The sequence below is a fragment of the Numida meleagris genome, chromosome 3, assembly GCF_002078875.1.
Source record: "Numida meleagris isolate 19003 breed g44 Domestic line chromosome 3, NumMel1.0, whole genome shotgun sequence".
Taxonomy (NCBI): domain Eukaryota; kingdom Metazoa; phylum Chordata; class Aves; order Galliformes; family Numididae; genus Numida; species Numida meleagris.
In genome coordinates, this window is record NC_034411.1 from 62,280,767 (window position 1) to 62,306,690 (window position 25,924).

Sequence of the window (25,924 nt, forward strand, 5' to 3'; positions counted from 1 at the left end):
CCCCAGCTCTCACCTTGGACACCAGAATCACAGCGGGCAGAGGGCTTTGGGCTGGGGCTGGGGCACAGGAACATAACCTAGAGCAACAGGAGTTTCTGATTCTGTGAACCTCTCAAAGTGCTCCAGCAACAAGGCAACGTAAGGAGTTACTGCAGTGGTCTGAAGAAAAGCACTTATTCCAGCAATAAATTCTGCCCCCAAATATTATCACATAATTAGCAATGAGTTTTGAGGGCAATCTGTGAAAAATATTATACGCCCACAGACGCAGTGATTGAAACAGAAAATGTTCACTGAAGCTGAATGTGGTATTTCTCCATTTAGGAAGCTTTTTCATTAGTCAGCTGACTTGCAGTATGTAAACTCTGCATCTGCCACCTTAAATGTTCCTTTCCAACAACAACAACAACAACAAACGAAGGCATAGATTCTTATCTCCTTTTCCAAGCAGGCTGAGTCCTTCCATCCTAACCAGTTTTGTCTTGGCACAGCTCACGGGCTATGTTACACATTTCTGGGAAATGAATGTCAAAATCACAGCGCTTATTGTTTGGTTTAAGCAATCGTTGCAGATCTAACTGAGAGGAAAGGCAACTCATGGGGAAAAAAAAAAAGAAAATCAGTGTAAAAAATGAAGGAAATCACTGGTTTAACCAGATGCAAAATCGCAGCCCCTGATCCTTCAGAATCATGTATAATCCTGAATTTTCACAGAAGCGTTCACCAGTATACTTCAGAGAGCTTTGCAGGACTCTGTCCAGCATTTATATGTAACCGTCTCTTCCAGACCTGCTTTTAATTAATCTGTTACGTATTCTAACTACTAAAGAATAGGATTCAGAGAAGCGCTGGGCAGCAGCCTCACTTGATTCCTATTAAGTCAATGGTGAAACTCCCCTGAATTCCCCTGAGAGCAGAAGGAGGCCCATGCCAGGCCCATTTTCAACATCGCCTCTTTGCAGCTTATGCAACGCCTTCTCCCTGCCCTTATTCAAGGCTCAGGCTTCCCTCTACCGTATTTTTCCCACTTGCAAAACAAAATGATGCAAACACACGAAGTAACTGACATGTCGGCATCGGAACTTCTGGGAACAACGGATTATGCTGCTTTCCCGTGATAAAGCGGTTTGCTTGTGGAGGAAGCACTGCAATCAGATCAGCGGGGCTGACCTGTTGTCACAGCGCAGGCGGGCTCCAAAAAGTTGGAGATAACGCTCTGGGTGTGCCGCCCCGCGTGTTCCTGCACGTGTTTCCCTGCGTCTCCCGTTCCCGCCGTTCGTTTTTGGTAAGACAATACATCACTCCCTGTAATAGGCAACGGGAGGGCACCCAACCCCGCTCTGCTCTCCGCGTGGGGACTCGAGCCCTTCCGAGCGCACGGTCGGAGCCGAGCGGCCCGAGCGGCCCAAGCACCGGCAGCCGCCCACCGCCTGCCGCGGGTCCGGGGGGGCGGGGCGGGGCGGGGCGCGGCAGGAGGGCGGGTGCCGCATGGCCCCGCCCCGCCTCCGCTATTGGCCCGGAGGCGGCCCCGCCCCGCCCCGCCCCCGGCCGCCCGGCAGTTGTTCCGCGCGGGCGGAGCGGGAGCGGCACCCGCGGCGGCGGCGGCGCGGTGGAGGCATGGGCCGGAGCTGACAGCGCCCGCGCCGTACGCGCCGAGCGCTTGCCGGCGGGGTAGGGGAAAAGTTGTCGCGGCCGTTCGGGAAACTTTCCGTCCGCCGTCTGCGGCGCGGAGCCGTCCGGCGCGGTCGGGTCGTGCGGCGTCGCTTTTCTCCGCTCCGCTCGCTGCGGGGCGCGCTGAGGCGACGCGGGGGCCATGCCCGCCGCCAGCCTGCTGCCGCTCTTCGGTAGCGCGGCGGGGCCGGGCGCGCTGGGCGGTCCGGCGGGCGGCGGCGCGGGCGGCGGGGGCAGGAAGGCGGCGGGCCCCGGCGCGTTCCGGCTGACGGAGAAGTTCGTGCTGCTGCTGGTGTTCAGCGCCTTCATCACCCTCTGCTTCGGGGCCATCTTCTTCCTGCCCGACTCCTCCAAGCTGCTGAGCGGCGTCTTCTTCCACTCGGCTGCCCTGCAGCCCCCGCCGCCGCCGCCCGGTTTCCAGCCCCGCGCCCCGCCGCACCCCGGGGCCGGCCCGGCGATGCCGGAGGAGGCGGGCGGGGCGGGCAGCTTGGAGCGGATCCGCGCGGACCACGAGCGGGCCCTGCGCGAGGCCAAGGAGACGCTGCAGAAGCTGCCCGAGGAGATCCGCAGGGACATCCGCCAGGACAAGGAGAAACTTCTGCAGGACGCCCGCGGCAGGAAGGAGGCGGCCGCCGCCGGGCTGCCCCAGCGTCCGTTCCAGCAGCCCGTGGGCGCCGTGGGACGAGAGCCCGCCGATCCCGCCGTGCGGCAGCGGAGAGACAAGATCAAAGAGGTGGGTGGCGGCGGCCCCGCGCCGGGCAACAGGTCCTGCCCGGCAGCTTCCTCCTTCTCCTCCCCCGGTGTCACGGCGCCGAGACCCCGAGGAAGCGCGCACCCGGGCTGGGAGCGGGGAGGCGGCGGGCAGCGTCCGCTCCGCGCCGCACGGCGCTGCCGGCGGAGTGCGGTCCGCTTGGTTATAGCGGTACGGTGTCGGGTGGTGGGCGCTGAGTGCCTCCCCGAAGCGCCCTGTCCGAGCTGTGCGTAGGTAGGGCTGCCGCGAGCAGGGGGCTTGGTAGGGTCCTTCCCGTAGAATAAGGGTTTTTCTATAGATACGGTTCAACTTCATGTCATTACTGACGCTTTTGAGTATCAGTTTGACGGTTTCAGCCGCCTGCTGGGATTACGGTTTATGAATTCATAAGTAGCGTGTTTCCCGTTCCGTGGTGATGGAGATGAGGTAGGGAGCAAGACTGTAACAGTCGAGTGTTTCTGTGTTGGTGAAATACCGTCAGCCCGTTCTTGGTTTTGTTTTATGTTCTGTTTGTACAGAGCAAACGGAAAAGTGGACATTTACACTATGCAGAGCTCTCAGATCTCATATTGTGCTCTGAGCATCAATGTAACTGTTGTCGCAAACTGTGTACAGGTCGTGAGCCGAGGCAAATTTGGAGGGGGAAACTCTCCTGAGTGCGTGGTACAGATTGCAACTCAAAGTATGCAGAACCTGTGCTCTCCAGACTGCAGCCTCACAGCTTCCCTGAGGCACACAGAGCAATTAAAAGTACCAACAAACTGTTCCCTGTTATCTGGAATTGCCTTGTAAAAGAGGTTAGAAATGGCAAAATGAGACTCCAGAACCCATACATGACATTTGTTGTACAGCAAAATGCGACACGTAAGCAGGAGGAAGGAGATAATACTGAAGGATACTGCTGATTTTGCAGGGCTAGCACTGTGCCAACTACTCCAGTGATATTTTAGTATAAACGTATATAAATGTGCACGTGTGCATCTATCTGCATGCTTGTGCATATGAGATGAAAATGTACGTACATCCATACAAACACCAGAACCCCTTCATTATTTCTTCCTCCCTTCCCATCCTGTTCCTCTTATTTCTCCCGACTTCCACCTGGGAACCCCTGACAGCAGCGGAACCCCCAGACCAGATGTTTGGCAGCTGTAAGCACAGGAAATAATGGCAGAGAGGCTGCTCGTAGTTCCCAGGTCTTTATTTTTTCCTTTCTATCTCAGTGTAATTCCTCAACACCGTGTTGTTTGTGAGAGCTTTTTCTGCTCTCTGTTCAGTATGTGAACTTCATGTGTTTACTTAATTGCTCTGTGTTCTTACTGTACTTTAACCAGTTTGATTTTATTTTTTTCTTTTAAGGGAATGCTCCTTTTCCCTGACCTTAAAACTTTTTCCTATTCTATGTTGTTTCATGTGCTGGCCTTTCTGTTGCTCTTCTCCCTGTTTTTCCACGCTCTTGTCCACCTCTTTGTGTTAATACCCAACTGTCAGGCTGGAATTCCAGTCTGCGGGCTTCTTAGATATAGTTTTACATCGCAACTTTCAAAAATGTGAACTACGCCCTACAGAGAAACAGTGGAAATCACCAGTTACAGTGTGGCCATTGCGTGCTGGGATTGGAAACTGGGGAAGAAGTTGAAATAAATGTTTAACTCTAGCCAGTACCAGCAAATATGGTTTGCAGCCACAAAACAATAAAAACGATTGTGTAATATTTCTTAATGAGGATGCGATATAGAAATGTTGACCTCTTATCTACGGCATACTTTTTTCATTTTTAAAAAAACAACTGAGAAACTTGAATAAGATGGGAATATAAAGATTGCTGAGCTTTGTTTAGTATTGAAACCAACACTTTATGGCGAATAGCTAGAAAAATAAGGAAGTTGCTACAAGCTTATCAAGTAAGTCAAGCACTGGTAAAGGCAGCGAAACGGAGATCTCATGTTGCTGCCGTTGTGCTCTGCCCTTGTGGTAAGCGGACAGAAGCCACAGCCCAGGACACTGATGCCTGCTGTGGGACTCCTATGCTTTCTCTTCTGATGATGGGTTGCAAGCAGGCTCTGAGAGAGGCTCTGGCAGCACTGCCTGCCCAGTGCTTCCTGTTGTAAAGCTGCTGTCAGCTGCTTGTGGTTGCTGGATTCTGTATTGGCTGAGCTGATGCTGCCCGTGATGTGCATCTTCATCAAGCTGCGTGTTTCGGGGAGGTTTGAGCAAGGTGGCACAGCTGCTCTCAGGCGTGTCAATGAGGCTGTGTTTTGTTAGCAATTACTCTCCAGGCAGTTTCCCTGTTGCTCCATGACTTGGAGCAGGGCATGGGTACCTGGGACTCCTCACACTGCTTTCTTCTGGTGTCCTGATATGAGCTCTGGTTTCTGAACGAGGAGTCTTTGGTTTCTACTCCAGTTCCCCCACCTGCTGAATGGAGAGGCAGCCCCTGCTTTGAGCAAGTACTCCCCATTGGTGAGAAAACAAGCTGACATTTGTCCAGTGTCTGCTGCTGTCACCATTCGTTGTAGCTGGATGTCAGAAGTAACAGGGGGAAAAACATCAGGGAAGACTTGCAGACACATAGACATTTTGGGAAAGGTGACGCGAACAAAAGTGGTGCTAAGGAGAACATAGAAATAGTGGGAACAGGCTATGAAAGCAGGAGAGGTCTGTTTCAATTGGGGCAACCGGACTTTAAATCTTCTCCAAGTTTCATTACTCTCCCTTCTAGGAGGGGGAAAAAAAAAGCAATTGAATTATTTCAATGGTAGGTAAATAACAAAAATGGAACTCTTTTTATTTCAGATAAAAGGAATAGAAAACAATAAATGAGCTAGCTCAGGTACAAGTACCAGTACAATCCCATTAGTGTAGAGCTCTGCCCTTACTAATCCTACAGAGCAGCAAGATGTTGGTGGGGCACAACAGCAATTCAGCATGCTGCTCTTGCAGAAGATAGCTATCTCAGAGCCTGCATGTTATCATCTGGTGTTGTTCAGTCATATATGCCTTCAGGATAATGGTGAGAAATGGGAGCCTGATGTCTATGGTGCCATGACCTTGCTCTCAATCCCTTGCAGTGCTCCCAGTGCTTGCACAACTCAGAGCTGTTGCAGTCATCTAGCAGAAGTCCTGGAGACAAGTGTATTCCCTGATCCTGTAGTTTCTGAATATTGGTCCTTTGAGACAGCACAGCAGTCACGAGGCAAAAGAACAGACTTAGCAACTGAAGATTACTTCATGCTGTCTTCCTATAAAGAACTGAATTGGAGTTGAGTTGGCAGCATGAGTTCTAGAGTTTCCAAAATCCTAAATATTGATTTTTGTGGTGGCTTTTAGTTGGAAATCATTAGATTAAGCAAGAAGCCTTAGCAATGTTTCAGGGAAGTTCAGAAATACCTGGAGGAAGAAAAGCTTGTTAACATGGACATAAAAGTTTAATCAGAGATCTAACATGCACTTGACATAGCAGCACTTGGCTCTTATCAGGACTCTGGCAGTGAGTGGGAGTGGTGGTGAAATCACAGGGGTGGCTTGTGTCAGGGGGCTCCTCCTGCACGCTTGCAGCTCCCTGGCTGGTGCTGCTTGGGGGGACTGCTGAATGTACTGGGAGACGTTTTCCTTTTATTGATTTTTATGAGGCAAGGTGAGTTCACTAATACTTCTTGCTGTCAAAAGAGGAGGAGAATCTCTTCTGACCACTTACTCTTGCCTATTGTCTCCCACTGTCTCCTTTGCACGACTCCTTGGAGCCCTCTGGAAGCTGCTTCAGCTCACTTAACCAACAGATAAGTGACAGAGCAGGAAAGCTGAACGGTTTTCTGCCAAGTTGAAGGCTTCCTTGAAGGGTCTGCTCAGCAGTAGATTGGGCTGAGGGAATGGAATGGTGCTAGATGGATGAGGGAGGCACAAAGCCTCTCTGTGTTTTAGGAGATTGGCTTTGCCATTGCATTTGAATCTGCAATATGAAATTTACAGAGGAGAGCACTCCATAGCAGGCGGAAGTGCTGCAGATCAGAAGGCTGTTGCCTCTCAACCCTTTTTCTCAGAACAGAAAAAGGGAAAAGAAACGCGGGAGCAGTCATTACAGAAGCCCCAGCTCCTGCAGAGTGCAATTCTCTGTGCTTTCACTGTGAGGAAGTTGTGGGAACTTCCCTGGGGTGGGGAAAAGAGTTAAACTGCTGTGTGCAAGTATGGAGAGATTTGGGTTTCAAACGTATAGAGCCTCATTTCCTGATGGTACGGATCCTTATGAATAAGATGCAGTGGAAGAAAGAGGATCTATATGTAATGAGTAATCAAGCTAGTGATTCCTGGCAATACATTGATGGTGCAATTCACTTGTGATCTTTTCTTCAGCTGCTCTGACCTTAATACAGACATCTTGCAACTGTCATTTAGTTTCTCAAAGGAGTTTAAAGTGTATCTTAGCTTTTTTTTACCCCAAGGTTTTATTTTTCTACCTATAAACTTCAGTATTTTTGTATCTGCTAGTTCTTTTTGAGAGTTCTACTCTTCATTCCTTCCTGAAAAATACTAGTTATTGTATTTATTGATTGATAGTGGTTTTATAAAAGACACTGAGGAGGTGAGTTAAATGCCTGAATGCAGGGATTGCAATATGGTGTGTAGGTACCTCTTACTTGTAAGTTAAAGACATCCTCTGGGATTCTAAGACATTCTCTCAGTGTTTGTTGGGAGTTCTGTGCTCTCGTGGAACATGGACGTTACAGCATCTAAAATGCAACAAACAGTGAAGTAAAGTAAAGTAGCTGGCATAGGGATAATAACACTAGAAGATGCAAAGGAGCTGCTGATGAGTTACAAAGGACGTGGGTCAGTGACTGTTCAGCAGTGTTTGCAGGCCCTGTGCAGAGCCATTCCAGCCTGCCAGCCAGCCAGCAGTCTGCCCACGTCATTGCTGGATTCATTGTCGGATGGCACGAGGAGCCGAAATGGAGTTCTCTAAGCACAGGGGAAGGAAGCACTGGACCCCTACTAAGCTAATGTGTTTGGAAGTGTGTATGATGTGGAGGAAAGTGGGACTGTGTCATGCTTTTGTCCATTAGATGTGTCATATAGTATGCCTTTGCCAAATGAAGTCCTTTCCATTGAGATCCCTTAATGTCTTTTTATGGAAGGATATTGTTTCAGGTGAGTTGTTCTGGCTGCCTGTGGTGTTTTTTCTTTTTTAGGTGTATCAGTTATGAGAAAGAGGAAAGTTCTGATGTGTGACAGCATGCACACTTCACTGGAATAGGATCTGTATCCATCACTAGTTTATGTTTTCCATCCTTATATCTTTCCGTGAGCTGATCAAGAGGAATGCTTACTTTTCCTATGTTCTGACTTGGTCTGCATTCACAACAGGTATATTAACAAAACTAGTGAGTGTTCTATGGATAGAATGGGTACTGGATCCTTAGAATTATGGGAAGATGAGAAGACTTGAAATGTTCAGTGGAAAACATCTGGCTTTCAAAAAAAAAAAAATCCAGCACATGATTAATTTTTTAGCTGAAAACCATGTGCACATCTTATGCAAAGGCAAAACCTAAATTCCAGACACACAGGACTCTTCATGAAAGCTAAATAAGGTGATGAAAAGGGGTGAGGTAAAGCTTAAAATGGAATGTCTCCTGCATTTTGGCAAAAGTTATATTCCCATGGTGATAATTTTGTATTTAACATTAGTGTAGCAGCCTATGGCAGCGATTTAGTATAGAGAAATGGAGTAAATCATAATGTTGGTGAGTACAACCGCTTAAGGCTGTAATTCTGTGCTGTGGGCAAACTGAAGCAGAAAAACTCCACCTGTTTTTTTTATTTATTAGAATCTACTATTAAGGCTGAAAAATGTCTATCTCATTCAAGCAGAAAAGATGCTAAGAGTGGTAGACAGTCAGGCTTCGATAGCTTCTTTGAATGTTAATGAAAGCACAGATCTATGAGAAGATCATGGTCAGACAGGAGACAGCGCTTCTTACAATTAACTTCGTTATGTAGGCACTTGTGTACTGCTGGACAGATACCTTTTCATACAGCTATCTGAAATACAGTGCTGTGGAACACTTCAGTGTCTTCATTTTTTCTGTTTTTTCTTTTTTTTCCTCCTGGTTTTGAGGAGCCAGCATAGTGAATTCCTGTGGTTTTCATCTCAAATAAAATGCCTTAACATTTAGTTCCTTTATCTGCCCACTAAATAGTCAGTGTGTCTTACTAACTTGGCTGAATAAGAGTCTAATACTTCGGGAAAGTATTCACCGTTTGATTCACTGTTTGCTGCTGTCTAATGGTGCATCACTTCTCTGGCAATGAACTGCAGCCTGAGATAGTACAGCGATGCTAAAACATCCCGCTTATGTGTATTTCTAGTAAGAAACTGAGTTATACGGAAGTAGCTGCATAAAGTATGTTTTAGACACTATGTTTTGAAGAGTTTTGTAGATTATTTTAAAGTTATTTTTAGAACTGACCTTGTAAAACAAAGAAAATAATTGTTTAGGTGGGCCTAGGAGATAAGCAAAATGGGCATTGTACCACGTAGTCAATATACTGGTTCCTTTTTTGTCTGAAAACCTCCTTTATCCAAGGAATGTAGCATGTGATAAAAGAATGTGTGCACACTAAGAAGAATCTATCTTCCTATTTTCCATCACTTCCTATAACCAAACCTGCAAGACTGCCGTGAAAACATAATTGGCGAATAATAAAGCGCATGCTTCCTTGCCTCATACAGATTAAGTGAGACCTTTCACAGAACTGTGGTGAATCCCTTCTTGCAACAGCTACTGGGCAGCCTGGTTGCTGAGCAGGGGAACTTGTGTGGCAGGGCCCGGAGAGGCTGGGGCCTGGTGCAGATGGTGTGGTGTCTGTGGGGTGGTGTACAGGGCCGAGCCCCCACTCAGTTTTTTGCCTCTGAACCAAGAGCTGTGCTCTGTTCTTTGCTGCTGAACCGAGGGCTGTGCTGCATGCTGGGCTGCCTTTGCTCTTGTTTACGCTGTGGGTTTGCACCTGGATTGTGGAGTCAGGCCCAAGGCTGCAGGTGGGCAGCTGTGGTTTGTTGTGCTGTGCTTAGGTTGCTGGCTGTGGGCATTGCAAATGACACCTGAAATCAAATGCTCTGGTCTAGCTCTGTTCTGAAGGGAAGTAAGTAGGGAAGTAAAACCCCAGGTTTGCCTTTCTTGCATCTTGTTATCACCACTTTGAACTCTGTGGTAACCTAGAAATGCTTGCATGAAATAATGCAGCAATTGGCTATAACTCTACACAGTAAGCTGGTTGGATTTTATAGCTGGTGTTTATGAAGATACAGATATTGCTCATTCTGATGCCTCTAATTTTAAAAGCTTTTGAAACAGATTGGATGAGCGTGTAACTTGCTGTTATGTTTGTACAACTGTTAGACTTTCACAGCCCTTGTGGGAACACAGATATGTAGTCTCTTAGGCAAAGGTAACTACAAGTGTAAAATCTACTTTCATTTGTCCTCCCACACTCTCTTGGAAACTATATGTACTTTGGCTTTGAAATTGCTTAGAAATAAAGTTAGTGAATGGAAGTCTGACTTGTAAGATTTTTTGGCCCTTTTTTTTTTTAAGTGCAGATGTCTAATAAGGTAGGAAAAGGCATGGAGATAGGCAATATTGAGCAAAGGAACAAAACGATGCTGTGCCAGGAAAGAGCTGGTGGCTGTGCTGCATCCAGCTGTTACAAGATCTCCTGTGTGCTCTTCAAAAATTCTTTTAGAAGAATCAATGTTTTTTCTGTGATGCTGGGCAGAAAACAGGAGTTGAAATTTCAATGTAAAAGCATGCAGCATTGCAGTTCTCTTGTGAGGGTTTATACTGGTGGCACTTGTGTTATGAGCAATGTTGTGTATATCATCTATATTCTGTAAGAATAAAACAGAAAAGAAAGAATGTCTGATACTTTCTTCCAGAATTTTACATCATCTGACTTGTGTAAAGGTGAACTTATTGCTTGGCAATGTAAAACATTTTTTTTTAATTCAAAGCCAGTCTGTGCTTTTAAAACATAGCAATAAAATTGCATTCGATCAGTGTGGATTGCTTCTTCAATTAGTATTCAGACCACTGCAAGGCTTTTTTTTTTTTTTAGTATCTGCATATTTTTCTTTTACTTGCTTCACTGCATAATAAACATCTATGTGCCTCTTGAAATTTCTTTTGTTCAGGGACTGCTTTCTTCCAAGGAAATAGGAAATAGCTCATGTAAAAGAATACCAACCTTAAAAAAACATTTTGCTTTGAAAATGTAGCGCTAAGGGAGATGGCAATTTTACTATTCCCTGATACACGCACACAGATGCAGACCCAGTCTTTAACTCCACTGTCAGTTTTCTCACTGCCTTTGAGCACTGACATCTGTTGATGCACTGAATGGTGATACTGATAAAGCTGTGCCTGCTTTGCTGTCTGTAGGGAAATGTGCTGCTTGTTACTGTGGTTATAGTTCTCCACCCATCTGTGATTCAGAGAACTGCACTTCAAATTTTGTGTCAGACCTAGCCAGTAATACTAAACACTTTAAACTGAAATTTGAAGAAGAGAAATAGATGTTAATAACTTGCTGTGGTGGATTGACCCCCCGCTCCATCCTGCAACAGAAAACGTGATTACCATTTAGAGAGTATGAGATTTATAGCAGTTACGCCTTTAAAAAGTCATAGTACTTCAAGGCTGTGTATTGCTTTCTGTGTTCTGGTGAGACTGTCTGAAGAGCCACTATGGAGGGAAAAAAACAAAACAAAACAAAGCTACTACGTAATGACAAGCTGTAAGACGTCTGATACTTTTATATCTCACTCTGTAAAGCTCTAGGGTAAGCATGGTACTGAACCTGAGCTGACTCTCTAGAAATGTGTGTGATATTGTCAAGGGCTAAAGTGATATCACAGATCAGGAAGGGCATTTCAAAAAATGACCTTTCTAAAGAAAAGCCCTTAGGCCTCTCCATGAAGTATTTTTAAAAATTCATTGTATTTAGACAGAGAAAGACAGATTTATTTGTATCTCTTTCCATATGTACATCTTACAGTACACCTAATACTTCATGCAGTTGGTAAATGGTAAATTCCCTTGTTTGTAACTGAGGATATAGTTTGTTGGTGGTGAGATCTGATCTAAACAAGCGCATCTAATAAAGACAGATTTATTTTTATTTTTCTTTACAAATTGTTGGCTACATTGAAAAAAAATTACACACATGCTGCAAGCAAAATCCAGAACAATAACCAGTTTTTGATAAGTCACCGTATGAATCTAAACCTTACAGAGGGTGGGTGGTCTGTGAGAAAATTTTCAGAAGTCTTCATGGAATCTGTGGTCTTATGCAGACTGGTGATCTGAAAGTATTATGGAGGCATCATCGGTCTGCATTTATGTATGCTGTGGTTTTTGTTCTTTCTCCCAACTTTCTTCTTACTTTATAATTTTGTCACTGAGGGATTCAGACTTGCCACTGGACCTCTGGTCACTGTCTTGCAGAGCTGACTTCAAAAGTGAATCAGGTTGCTCAGTCTTGAAGTCAGGTTTGGAAAACTTCTGAGGAGGGAGATGCTGTAGCAGCTCTGGTCAAATGTATTCCCGTGCCTGTGGACTATTTTATTATTCTGGTATCAAGTTAGAATATCATTTTCTTCCTAAGTGTGCCATCCCTAACTTCATCTTCACTTACTTTCCTAATGTCTCTCACTGATAAACTCTTGCCACTACGAATATGGTAAAGACCAGAACTAAAAAAAATTAATTGCTTAAGCCTTTTCATGTCCTAGTTTTCCTAGCCTGTTAAGCAGCAAGTCCATTTTGTTTGGTCCTTTTGCTGATGTTTCTGCAGAGGCACTTTCTGTCCCATAGCTGTTTCCAGCTGAGCTTTGGCAACCTTCTGCACTGCTGTAGGGCAGCCCCTGCCTGATCCCCCTCCCTGGGCTTGCCTAGGTGTTTGGGCTCACTTGGGTGCTCCACACCCAGCCTGGATGAACACTTTGGCCTCAGTGGTCTCCTGCCAAGAGCCATTCTTGTGCCTGGAGGTCAGCAAGGTCTCCTGGGCACCCCTGCCCCTACAGGTATCTCTACCATGAGACCCTACAGATCAGATCTCTGCATAAACCGAACTTGTTCCCTAGAAGTCTAGGGCCTTTTAAATTTGCCTTTCTCCATTTTTTCATGATCTTAAATTCTCTTTTCTAGCATCTAAGTAGACATATGGTTTAGACATTTCTCCTACACGTATTGTAGTTTTATAGTAGATACTGCACGTCAGCCGAGTTGGTATTTTGAAATTTTTAAAACCGAGAAAATATTTACTGGCCAAACAAATGTGGTTAGTACAGGGAATTCTGACTTGAATTTTGAAACACAAGCTATTGATGGAAAACAAAAGTCTTAGTTGCAACTTTTGCCTCGTGTGGGCATGAAGAGGTTACTAGAATACTGACACACTGGGAGAAATTCTGTTAAAGTACTGCGTGGTTTTCAGAAGCTCATTTCCTCTGCATGCCCCTGATGAAAATGTAAGATGTTTGTACATTGCAGATATGAAACTAGGGATGTGAAAGCTAATTTAGTGTAAGCTCAAAGTTGGCAAGTTTGAAGTTTGTATTGTGACTGAAATTGATACCACTGAATTAAATTTAAAGCAGTTCTGTTTGATTTCTTTGTAAACACTTAAAATTAGCAAATACAACTGACTTACAAACTTGTTTTTTAATTAATTTTTCATCTATTTCATTTGACTTACTGTATGATTTACAGTAGACCTTGTAAATAATTTTTACAATATGGTTAGATTATTGCAGTACACTACCAATTCATGGGAGTTCAACTACTTAGATTTTGTGTCACTTTTGATATCATAAAAAAGTCTGGCTCTCCAGAAGCTTGGTTTTGAAAATGAAGTCCTTCTTCGTGTTTCCTTCTCAGTGTCCATATTCATTGGTCATTTCTGAAAGTGTAAGTTTCCAGCACTGTAGTGGTACATGAGCATCCCTTCAATTTGCCATGACTGCTTTGATTTAGTGATGTGGGAAGTAAAGCTCTTTCTAGCAATACCAGTGAATATGTAACCCTCCTTTTGCTCCAGCTTAATGATTGCTTTTTATGGGAACGGTGTTCACCCACAGCTTTTGCTTGCCACTTGGAGCAAAAGTAGGGAAAAGTAACTGCAAAACCTGTATCACTACTTATGATGGAAACTAATGAAGTTTGAGGAGAGCACCTCTGAGTTTTGGAAAGCAGTAGAGCTTGTTTTAACTTTGATCAGATTTCTTTTTTCTTGTCTTAATTTTTCTACAGTGCCTGTGGATGGTGGTTTTATTTCATCAAGAAAATTATTTTGATTCTATTTAGCAATCCAAAGCTTGAATAGTGGTTGTGTCTTCACTTCTGGTTTTTTATCTGTTGTTTGAAGTAAAAGCTCAGCATGTGATTTTCCAGTGGAAAGCAGGTCCTGTAGTGTAACCTAAACAAGTCATACTACTTGGGTCTCCTGCATATGAAAAGAAATCTTAGGTGGGCAGTCTTCTGATCTGGCCACTGGAAAACAAAACAAAACAACAAAAAAACCCCAACATTTTATGTTAGCTATAGACTTGACCATGAGAAGTTAGAAGGACACTAATATTGCTATGTTGTTTTAAACACATGGTGGTACACTGTATGATGTTACATGTGTTCATTTTGGAGTGACTTAATAATAGCTTCCTGGTGTGCTAATTACCTATGACTACATTCTGTGAAGGAGACATGATGTGGATTTTCTTATTCTCTTTTGTTTGTACACAGTATTTTTGTGATGCCTATTTTATTCTTTGTTTACAGTGGGGAACCTTTTCTACTTTAGATTCGTGCTGTTTGAAAAATGCAATTCTTGTTTGTTTTCTGAGGAAGGAACAAAGCCAGCAGCTGATGCCAAAGACATATCTCAAAAAGAGCTTTAAAAGTCCTTGTGTCTGTGTGAACACATCAGAGCAAACAAATGAGGATGGGATCTGATACCTTAAAGTCAAATGTATCTAGTGTCGGTTTTACTGGCCACTCCTCATCTCCACACAGAAAAAAAAAAAAAATTCTTGAGAACTTCGTGGCTGGTTTTACTGCACCTTCACCAGTAATGATTCCCTTGTATTTAGAAATTCATGTTGCTATTAGTCCTGTGCTACGTGGGGAGCTTCAGCTGTAAAATGAACCGTGAATGTGCCATATCAGGAAATAAGTTATTCATAATTTCTCTTTGATATTCTTGCTGTACTTTAATATCCAGTTTCAAATATGCTGCTTATAGAAAACATTCTGGGAGGCATTGGAAGTGCTATAATCAAAACAACTGGAAATTTGTTATCTTTTCTACCACTCCTCCCAAATCCCCTCAAAAACAAACACACACACACACACACACACACACACACACACACACACACACACACACACACACACACACACCCCACCAGTGACCAACATCCAAATTTCAACTTCCTTAAAATAGTCAAGAATTTATCTAAACTATCTAAGTTCTCCAAAGTTGTTATAAGTAGGAGGAGAGAGACTTGGTGGGCTATGCAGTGGGGTAAGGAACAGCAGAAGTAAGTGGTTGTGTGCTGTACATATATTCTTTTATTTGCTTTATAGCTTGGATAATAGCCAGGCTAACTAAACCATAGAGCACTTTGCACGATATGTAAAAACAGTACCCTGTATGAACAAATGGATTGCAGTAGTTTGTTCCCTGAAAGAATGCTGGTGGGCGCATAAGAGATCGCCAGCTGATCCTTCCGTCTGGGGCAGGGAGTTAATTTCTCCCAGTGCCGTTAATTTAAGGATACCTGTGGCTGATGGCTGGCCTTTCACCTGTTTACTTATGGCATTCCAGTGTCCCTTTCCCTACTGAGAGTGGGAAGAGATGAAAATGTGGACATCGCAATGGATGAGTGCTTCTTTCCTTTATGACCATATCTGTCAGCTTCAAAGAAGGCAAATGATACTCTCTGGGGGCTGCCATTTTCTTCTAGAAGGAAAAAAGCAGTAAGCAGCTTCAGTTAAAATCAATGAGAAAACCACCGGACTGCAAATATTAAACAAGTTTTTTAGTGTATGTGTTTTGGATGACTGTAATTTTTGAACTTGAGTTTAGTTAATGCTGTCAGGAAACTTCAAATGCAGATGTATTTCTGATGTGCTGCCCCTCACAGACCACTCTTTTTCCATTCTGCTTGACAGCCCCTTGCATCTAGTTTGCAGTCAGATTACAGCACTTGCTTGCACCAGCAGGCATTATTGACTTTTAGAAGTAAGTGTGTATTTCTGATGTTGACTTTGAAACTTCCTTAAAAATGTAAAATACCTGCTCAGTATTATACTTTGAGAGTTTCTTGCTGTGATTTCTACTTATTGCCTATTATCAAGTAGCAGCAGCATCATATTATGGGGTAGTCATGCAGTCAGATAGAGGAATTGAAAGCACTGCTGTGTTTCTGGCTTTCAGTCATCAGCCACAGGCGCTGATGCGAGGTGAGCCTACTTGCTTTAGTCAAATCTGTTGTGCTAAGACAAGTAAAAGGTCTGGTCTAAAAGCTGATTTCTCTTCAAAGAAATGACAACCTTAAAAGAATATAGGCTATCATTAATGGGTACAAAGCAGAATACGAGGAAATGAGTGTGTTCTGCTCTGCTCTGATTGGTGAGACAGTAAGATTTCTCTGTAAATATCCGCATCAGCAATTTATGATCTTCCTTATCTACTATAGGTAAATTTTTAACTTCCAGTTAACCACGTCAGCTAGAGTTTCTAAGTAGGCTTAACCTGGTATGGTTGTAACCATCAACAGGTCTGTTTTGCCACTAGCTGTTACTATTAAGAGCTGATACTGTGGCAGCAACATCACCGGTAACACAATGTGTTGGACACATTGTTGAGATTTTCGTTACAGAGCTCTGTAGCTCCTCAACAAAGTGTATCATCCCGTCAGTGACAGACTAAACTTTTACTTAAAGAGTCTCAGAGAGCTGACTTTTTGAGGGCTGCTTCAGAACAATAGCTTTCTACTTAAATGACAAGCTACTTCTGTCTGAATCTCCTGGCCACGCAACATCCTGTGTTTTGACTACTATTTTAGAAGGTAATATGCTCGTTAGAATGAGTTCCACTTCCTTAGTACAGAGAACCACCCTAATCGTACATAGAAATCAAATTTTTACACGCATTTCTTTGCACTAGTCCTTAGCTCATATTTCAAATACATACTGGTTTGCTATTTCATAAAATACTGATCAGATAAGCATATGAAAAAGGTAGAAGCAAAAATCAGTGAATACAGTGGGCAGTAGGATGCTTGGGGTTCCAAATTAGTACCACACCTTTTTTATTAAAAAATAAATAAATAAAAAGCAACCAAAAAAACCAACTTTAATTCTCCAAAATGGTATACATATATGTATGTCAAGGAGATAGTGCAGTGCTCAAATTTAAGAGCACTGAGGTATTTTAAGGTATTCTGAAATAGCTCACAGGAACATGCCCCAAATTGAGGATGAATTGTTAAAATGAACTTGGATGTGCTGAAACATAGCTCTCCAGTTTGCCTCTGTATGACTCCACAGTTAAATGAAAAAAAATCCTGCAATCTAACTCACAGGGATACAGAGGCTAATGGGGCTTATTTTCTGTTAAGCACAGAAATAAACTTGGAAAGTAGGATGCATTGTGTTGTACTGTGAAGAAGTGATGTTGGGACCTTCCAAAGTGTCCTGTTTTAAAAACTAATAATAATAGTTACTATTACAGATTCAAGTCACGATGTGCAGGTGAGCTGTGTATGTGCAGCCAATCACATGTGCATGTGGAAAATATAATTCAGGGTTTTACAACAGTGAGCTGACAAGATAGATTTGTGAATGTGTTAGGATTTTTTGTGTTGTATTTTTCAGGTGGCCATTATGGGATGGAAGTCTTAGTTTATGGAACTAGAAACTAATGTATTTTTTCTATGTTAGTCTCCAATACAAGATCAGGGAATATTTCAAATAAGTGAAATGTTCTTATAGTAGAGTGAAACATTTCACTCTTTTGTCTGAAAAAGTGTTATTAAAACAACTACATCTTCCTTTTTCATTTTTGAAGGGAGAAATTATGAAAGTAAGTTCTGGGAATTGCACTTTTGAGAACACTGTTAGAAGCTGTCTAAATAGCTTGTATGTTCAACTTCTGTCTGCTAAAAAGGGAAGACTTTTCTGGAGAAATGTAACATTAGAAGGCCTGAAACCTCTGCTGTCCTAAGCTGTCATCTGTGAGGCACGCTAGTTTAATGTGCTTAATGTTGCTTTTGAATCTTTAAAAGTTAAAAGCTTTGGCTTTCTGTAATTTGATTCTGAGATCAGTAAGTGCATGGGGATGGTGAGATCATAGGCAGCTAACCTGCATGTCAGTAGGAGTAAAGGCATGCTGGTCATGCATGCAGTGTAGGACTGGATGCTATGATAACACGTAGCTATTTTATGTAAGGTTTTTAGCAGCGGATCTTACAAAGCAATTTGGAGAGCATGACTGCTTCCCCATTTTAGAATGCAGGAACTAAAGCAGAATTAAAGCACTCTTGCTCCTTCTAATACGCAAATAGCAGATAATTAGAAATAAGCTAATTTACACATTTCTGATAGTCTATTCTTCAGTACAAAAATCATTGCCAAAATATACATAATAAATGTTTATATGTATACTGTGTGTTTCAAAGTTTTTGAACTAGATAGATTTAGAATTTTCCAGGGAAGTAGTGTAATTGGGAGAAAAAGATAATAATAAAAAACAAATTTTTTTTAGTGCATTTTATTTAAGCCTATTCTGATAAATATTCCTGCCTGTCCAATACAGGACACATCAAATGAAACTGCTAGGTGACAAAATCAGAACAAACCTGTTGTTAACATGCTGTGTTGTCGAGCTATAGAGCCCTTTCTCTGGGACATTGTCAACATCAAGAATTTACAGTTCAAAGAACAGTTGGGTAATTCCAAGAAAGAAGACTCTCCTGGGGACTGTTAATCATACAGACATCCTATCCCATCTGGCCCAGAATGTCCCAAATGCTCAGTTTCTAAAGACTGATAGTACTGATAAGAAGTATTTTGGTTCGCTTGTCCTGTTCTTAAACTTTTGTTATGGACGGAAGCTGCAGTAGGTGAGCCATTTAGAGCCATCTAGACTTTTTTTTTTTTTTTTTGGGTTGGGGGGGGGGGGGGGAGGGATCTTTGTTGCCTGGCTTGTACTCAGAGAAATCTATTTTTGAGAGAGAAACAACAACAGAAGACACTGAAGATAGACTCTGGAACTATTTCTTAATGGCACAGAGAGCATTTTAACTGTCCTAATTAAATTACATTAGTGTTACTCAAAAGTAAGTGAGCTACAAGCATGGGGAAAGGCCTGTTCTGTCCTGCCTGTTGTTTGGATGTCGGGAGGGTCCCTCCCTGGCAGGTGGGAGAGCAGCCAGGTTCCCCCTAGGTGTGCATCGAGGTACAATGAGACCAACAACAGATTTTATTTCCCATTCCAGGCTGCATTCAGAGGGTGCAGGGGTGCTCTGGGGGGGGGGGGGCTGCTTACCCCCAAGCAGTTCCAAACATATGGTTTGTTTCTCCTTGCATTTCCTTCTCTCATTTTTCCCCTTCCAAGTTCTTTCCATCAATCATCTTCACTGCTTCCCTAGAAAACAGCTCAGCGCTGTTTCCCTTTCCACACTGACCTCAGTTCTGTTGACTTTATACTTCATTTGATGATACAGTTGTCCTGGTAAATTCTGTTAAGCTGCTGTTCCCTGTTTGTTATCTATAGAGCTTGCCCCTTTTTTGTGCTGCTATCTCGTTAGTTGTGCCACAGAACAGGGCAAGCCATGTGTGTATGTACTGCTACTCCTTCTCTGTTATCTGCAGCGTCTTGCACTTGTTCCTGTTGTCTTGTCATAGGAACCATGAGTCTGGGTGGGCCCTCTGCTCACTACACTAACATGCAGGAAGTTTTTTTATTTATAACTGTGTTATTCTGGAATAATATAGTTTACATATACCTCAATGTTTACAATAGGAACACCCTAGCAATATTTATAATGAGTCTTTATATCAGAATAATCGCAGCTGTTTGCATTGGAGGTGAGGGGACCCGGTATCTGGAAAGAGATAGACTTGCTAGAATCAAGGCCGGAGCTAGACAGAGAGCTCTTGTGAGAGAAGGGAGGTAGGAGGGAGGGGGGGGGGAGGGGGCCGGGGGGGTAGAAGTGAATTAGGGAAGAAATATGAGACAAAAAAATTATTTATTTTCCAAAAATGCTTCACCCAAAATAGAATCTCCAGAATTTACAAAATTTGCTCACAGGCAGCCAGTAAACCAGAAATGAAAATTGACAGGGCCTGTCAAGCAGAGTGCTGGGGAAGCTCAGCTCTGTGCCTGCTCTGTTCCTTGCCCATCAGCCTGCCTAGAAGGGACTTGTCAAATCCAACAAAAGAAACAAGTGAAATTGATGCATTTGGGGGTGTTTTATTGTTAGTGTTGTTGTTTTGTTTTAGAGAGGGGTAAGGGGCAGCTGTTTTTTAAACATGGACAGTTGGATTTTTGACAGAGAACTTCTCAACCAGCTGTAGTCTACCAGACACCATATAGCTTAGTGACTCAACGTAAGTCAAGTTCCATTTTTGGAAATTACCATGACAATTTAGATATTTTGTTTTTGCTTTTGCTAAATATAATAAATACTTTCGTCTCCTTTGAGTAACTTGAAATAAAATGTGGAATCAAAAGAAGTGATCTGAGAAACTTCATGCCTTCTTGAAAAGAAGAAAAAAAAAAAAGGAAAGGAAAGGAATTAAAGGAAAGGAATACTGGGTACTAGAAGACAAACTTGCTCATGCTTCTCTTTCTCTTGAAGGTTTGTTAATGTTCGGCTTCCTGTTCCCCTTGCTTCCTGCTTAGGAGAGACAGAACTCTAGCATAGTTGTTTGAATGGCTGAATTATGGAGGAGTAGCCTCTGTCTTCTCTATCTGTGGTACTTCGTATATTTGTGTAATGTACCATGTATACTGAGAAACTGGTAAGTTTTGATGGCAACACAAAGCCAGAACTTCTGCCTGTTAGGGAATAAGTCTCTTACTGGGCTGGAAGCTGCCTACCCCTGCTAAAGCTACTGTGTGTGGAAGTTATCACAGTGTTAGCTGTGCTACAGATAGCCATCGTATCGGCACTGTTACAAATAGGGCAGATGGGAATTATGCTCCATTTGCACTGTGAATGCTATAATGCATTTGGAGTAATTTTTGTTAAGAACCAAGGAGCTGCAATATGAAATCTGGGCCCTCTCATTTTCCGCTCTCTCTATTAGCAATGATTCCAGAGTGTTTGCTTTTTCAGTAACAGACTTAATGTTTATGTGTTTCAGCTTCTCTTCCCTTGTACAAAAATGTTCAGGAGGAGCCTCTGCTGTCTGAATGCTTTTACTTTGTTCTTATTCTCTTTTTGTCCTTTTACAAATAAGTAGAGCTAATTTTTCAGACTTTCCATTGAGGAAAATATCTCTCTGCCACTTAATTGAATTCTGTTTCCTCTGTATTCTTTGCCGCCAGGTGCTGACTGGAACAGAATACTGGTATTTGCCTTGGTTGGTGTTAACTGCTCATCATTTTTATATTTTCCCATTCATTTCCTTGTACAACTGCACCAGATTTCTTCTGCCTGTCATGAAAGCATGAACACAGACATTCTCCATAAGCCTGTGACAGCTCTTATCAAATCCATGCACATCTGAAAAAATACTAACAGTACTATAATTTCCTATCTCCTTTAGAAAGGCTTCTTGCAGAGGTACAATTGGATATGTAAGGAAAACATTGTGTGAAGCATTAATATGCTATTTATAGCATCAGAAGAGATGCTATCTAGAGGTTAAATGACTTCTAGTACCTAAATGCAGATCTGTATGCATTTTTAAGGTTGTTTTAAAACCATAGCTCTCTATAAAAGGCATCATTGCATATATATACCTTTTGGTGTAAATGTGTTATTTCCAAGGTGTTTAACTCCAGCTTGAATTGAGGGAATAATTCGTAGGCCGCTCTGAAAGTAATGCCTCCTATTTATTTCCATGGGAACTACAACAGCTGCAAAGAGCACAATAGTTTGATGGAGGAAATTCTCATCTGCAAAACATTGTTTTTCAATGTAGTCACCACCATTAGTTGTGCATTTTTTGCCAGCAATGAACAAGAACCTGCAGGCCATGCCTATAAAAATCTGCACTAGCGGAGGTGACCCACTATTGCCACTGCTGAAATGTGCCACTCACTGCCTGACTGTGCTCACATCCACTGCTTGGTCTCCATAAATGTTCGGCAAGCACTGATGAACCTTGATGAGTCCTATTTTTTCCAGATGGAGGAAATCAGTGGCACACTTTTGCTTCATACACACTTCCATTCTGTCAGACTAGCCCTCTACTGCCATCTGTCACACAGCAACAAAATGTAGCGGAAAATTGTTTGAAAGGTTCAGTTTTTACTGCCATACCACCACCATCTGCCTCTGACACCATGGGTGACATAATAAAATAGGAGGCATTACTTTCAGAGCAGCCCTCATAGATACCAGTTGGTATAGTTCATCTGCTGGGCATGAGAGCAAGCCTTATTAAGTTTTTTGCAGATGACTTTGTGTGAACTGGAATGCTAAGTTAAGGTCTAGTGAAGATTGTTCAACACTGCTACTGTGGTAGTGAAATTAAGTAAAAAGCTTAAGGTCTGAGTATTGCATAGTTTGAGAACTTCATCAGCACTGGTTGTGTCAGGAGCCACACACCAGATAATTACAAAAACGTTGCAAGAGTAAGATAGAGCTACACAAAGAATGATAGTGTTTGTTTGCAATATCTATTTCAAATGCTAAGGTAAAACTGCTGGAGATGAACAATACTCATTTTTTGTTGTGATGGCTCTTTCACTGTTTTTACAGAGAGCAATTACTAATTTACAGAAACAAATATTCACCTCAGAAAAATTATTACCATACAGCCCATGTTTCCTAGAAATACTAGAGGGCTGCAAATATAAATATTTTTTAAAATAATTTACTCTTGATTTCAAATGCATCCCTGGGCGAGCTATTTGATCAGTCCTAAATAAAAAGTAGATACAAATGTGAAATGGGCAGAAATCATAATTTCATACATGACACTGGATCTTCTTCATATTTTGCAGAAGTCAGATTGTTGTAATTATTCTTGAATCTTCCCGTACTAAGACACTAAGTAGATAGTAGCAGTAACTAGCTCTTAACTTGCTGTCAGAAATGAGCTGACAGTTTTGCATAGCTGAAGCAGTTTATGCAATACAGGAAAAAAAATCTTGAAATATTTCTGATGGCTGGGAAAAATCTTTAACAACTCATAATTCTTCTCTGGTATATTTTAAACAGCAAAAATACTGGGCTTGAATGATAGCTGCATGCGTGTTGACAGAAAGAATCACTGAAAGGCTTGGGTTGGAGGGGACCTCAAAGCCTATCCAGCTCCAATCTCCTGCCATGGGCAGGGCTGCCACCCACTAGATCAGGCTGCCCTGGGCCCCATCCAGGGATGGGGCACCCACAGCTTCTCTGGACGCAATGTATTCTAGTGTCCTGATGTCCCCCAAGTGAAAAATTTCCCCCTTACATCTAGGCTGCTTCCCAGCCTGGCCACCCCCACTACCATTGTCAGGGATCGTGGACTTTGTATTTGTCCCTGCTGCACATCGAGAAATTCCTCTTAGCCTGTTTCTCCAGCCTGTCTTGGTCTCGGAATGGCAGTCCTGACACTCCCAGGTGGGGTATCCATCTGCCCCCTTCCACCTGGTGCCACCTGCAAGCTTGGTTAGGGTGTCACACCCTCCGGGTCACCAAGATGTTTAGAAAATAATTTTTAAAAGTGATATATTAATATTGTCTGTGTTTGACTTCTATATAACTGTTTTTCAGCTGTTGAGAAACAGTTGAATCCTTTTGCTCTAATTTCAGGCTATTGGGTCGCAGATACTTCTCTGAGCATCATGATAATGATGCAGATTTAGCCGTTGATCTATGCTACAACTGGGTCCTGGATTAGTCTATGCAAATACTCTTTATTGAGTTGGCACTCTGACTTCTGAAAGTGCAGTTTCACCATGGTCACGATGATGAACTTGAGGACTGGAGCACTGCAATTTTTTTAATAAGGCACTGGAGAGGAAAACAGGAGGGAAGGACCAATTTGGCACAGGGGGAGAGAAGAAATTACAACTGAGAGTTGCACATGGATGAGGATTTTATATGGACTGCTCTGGTCTGATCTCTTGTCACAAGCTGCTGGTTTGAGGAATGGGCAAAATGTTTACTGGCAGTAAGTGGAGTTTTGGAAAGCTCAGTACCCCACACTTCAAGAATTCAAAAGAATATAGTGAAAGAAAAGGAAATGCAATTAAGGAAAAGAATGCACTAAGAAAATACGTCTGAAATTTACTTTTTCAGTGCCAGCCTAGATTCCTGTCACAGCTGCAACTTCTTACTGGTAAGGATACACCCTTCTACCTCTTAATTTCTGAAGTGTGCTCTGGTAGTGATGCAGGATTGCAGAATTAATGTGGAAAGAATATAGACTTATTCTACTCCGGGGGAGAAACTGCTGTTGGGTTCTCACTAGGATTTTTGTTTGTTTCTTTCTTTTTTGAAAAACCTCATAGAAATTTGAAGTGAGGGCAGGAAGGAGGAGGAATAAAGTAAGATACTGAGTGCATGTTCTTCCAGGCAGCTGCAGGAGCCCTGCCCAGTTTTTCTGATCCTGGTCTGATGACTGGTTAGCATTAATTGCAAAAAGGAATGAAAATCTTACAGCCTTGAGTCAAGGGAAAGTTGTGAGAAGGTATAGGGAAGAAGACCAGACCCAGCTAGTTGGGATAGGAGTGTCGGCATGGTATGTGCCAGCTGGGCATTTTCATCACTGATGTGACATGCTAAGAGAGATCACAGCAATTCTGCCAATGAATTTGTGCATGTGGAGATGTGCAGGAGCTCTAGCAATCTTAGTGCCCACTGATACACAATAATATGCAACTGCGTAAAGTTGTTTGCATTAAAGAGGTAGGAAAATAATAAACAGGTTCTTCAAAAATATTTTTCCTCTCTTTTTATGATTTTAGTCATGTGCTAAAATGATGAGTTGAGTCACCTTGGTATTAATCACTTCATATGGATGTGTTGTGCACTGTGCTTAATTTTTGTTTGCTTAACTCCTTCTGAGACTGGGAATTTCCATAACAGCATGGCTGAATAGTGCCAGGTACCTACAAACATGTGGGAGATGCAGTCTCAACTATGAATAATTCATAATTTAATTAGAAGCAAACCTTATCAAATAGCAGTTTAAAGAACAGCAGGAAAAATAGAGGAGAACAAAAGTGCAGTTGTATCATGCAGTTGAGGGAGCCCCCTTCTTCACCCTGTTCAGCTCAGGATTTCTTGGAAACTAACGAGTCGTAAGTAGCCTAGGAAAAAAAATGACAGTAAGTGGGATGAGTTGCTGTATAACAGTGTTCTTTGTAAGAGAAATATTTCCACAAATTGCTTTCTTTTTTTCACCCTTTCTCTTTTATGACATTAGTCAATTTATGCATAAACTTCAGAGGCTGATACATATTCTGCATAAGATCAAAGAAACAAAGTTTTTGTGCAGTTCTGCAATGCTTCTGTAAGCGAAAATCAGCTTTCTTTCTCACTGTTGTCAGTAATGAACAATGACTTGAGTTCTTGCACATTACTTTATGATGTGATAATGGATGTTTCACTAACGCAAAAGGTGTATGTAAATATATTTAAAAATGAGCCATCGGTGAAAAAAAAAAACAACATTGGAGCCATCGCTATTTTGTCCATCATGAAGATTAAATAAATTAATCCAAACTACTGAAATCATAGATTTTATGAAGAAAGAGCATTCAGCATTTACACTAGTAATTGGGAAATAACTTTTCAGTCCATCTGTTGAAGAGTCCATCTGCCTTTGCTATTAGATTTTGGAGATGATGTAGCTTTGGAGAAGTACAGTGGTCTTGGGTTACGAGCTCTAATCTTCATTTATTTTTTCTGAAATGCAAATCTTGGTAACAGTTGATTAATTGTAAGATAGGGGATGTATGGTATCCATTTCCATATTACTTAGAATGATCTTTTGTTGATTTTCTTCCTGTATGTGTACACAGATGTCAATGGAATCTGTAGCTGTCTGAAAATAGAGCATCTTCAATATTAATGTCAGCTGTGTTCAGTTTCGTAGTCCTACACTTCAGTACTACATCTGCATTTCGTTTTTTTCTACTGATTTAGTTACTGAGGTGTCATTGGTTCCCCCACTAATAACTGTGAGTTGGATGTCAGAGCAATTTGACAGCATCTGCCTTGATGCTTTCATCAAATATCTGCTTTCAGGAAAAACTCCCCTCCCCGCCCCCCCC

General features: G+C 42.4%; 1 protein-coding gene across 1 annotated transcript in view; it reads left to right on the forward strand.

Moving 5' to 3' along the window:
• MAN1A1 (mannosidase alpha class 1A member 1) overlaps positions 1,565-25,924 on the forward strand; it is a 139,758-nt gene continuing 115,398 nt past the window's right edge. Inside the window, exon 1 of the mRNA XM_021390280.1 lies at positions 1,565-2,404. Within this exon, the coding sequence (XP_021245955.1) occupies positions 1,814-2,404 (591 nt within the window). The 5' untranslated portion in view covers positions 1,565-1,813. The remainder of the gene's footprint in view (positions 2,405-25,924) is intronic.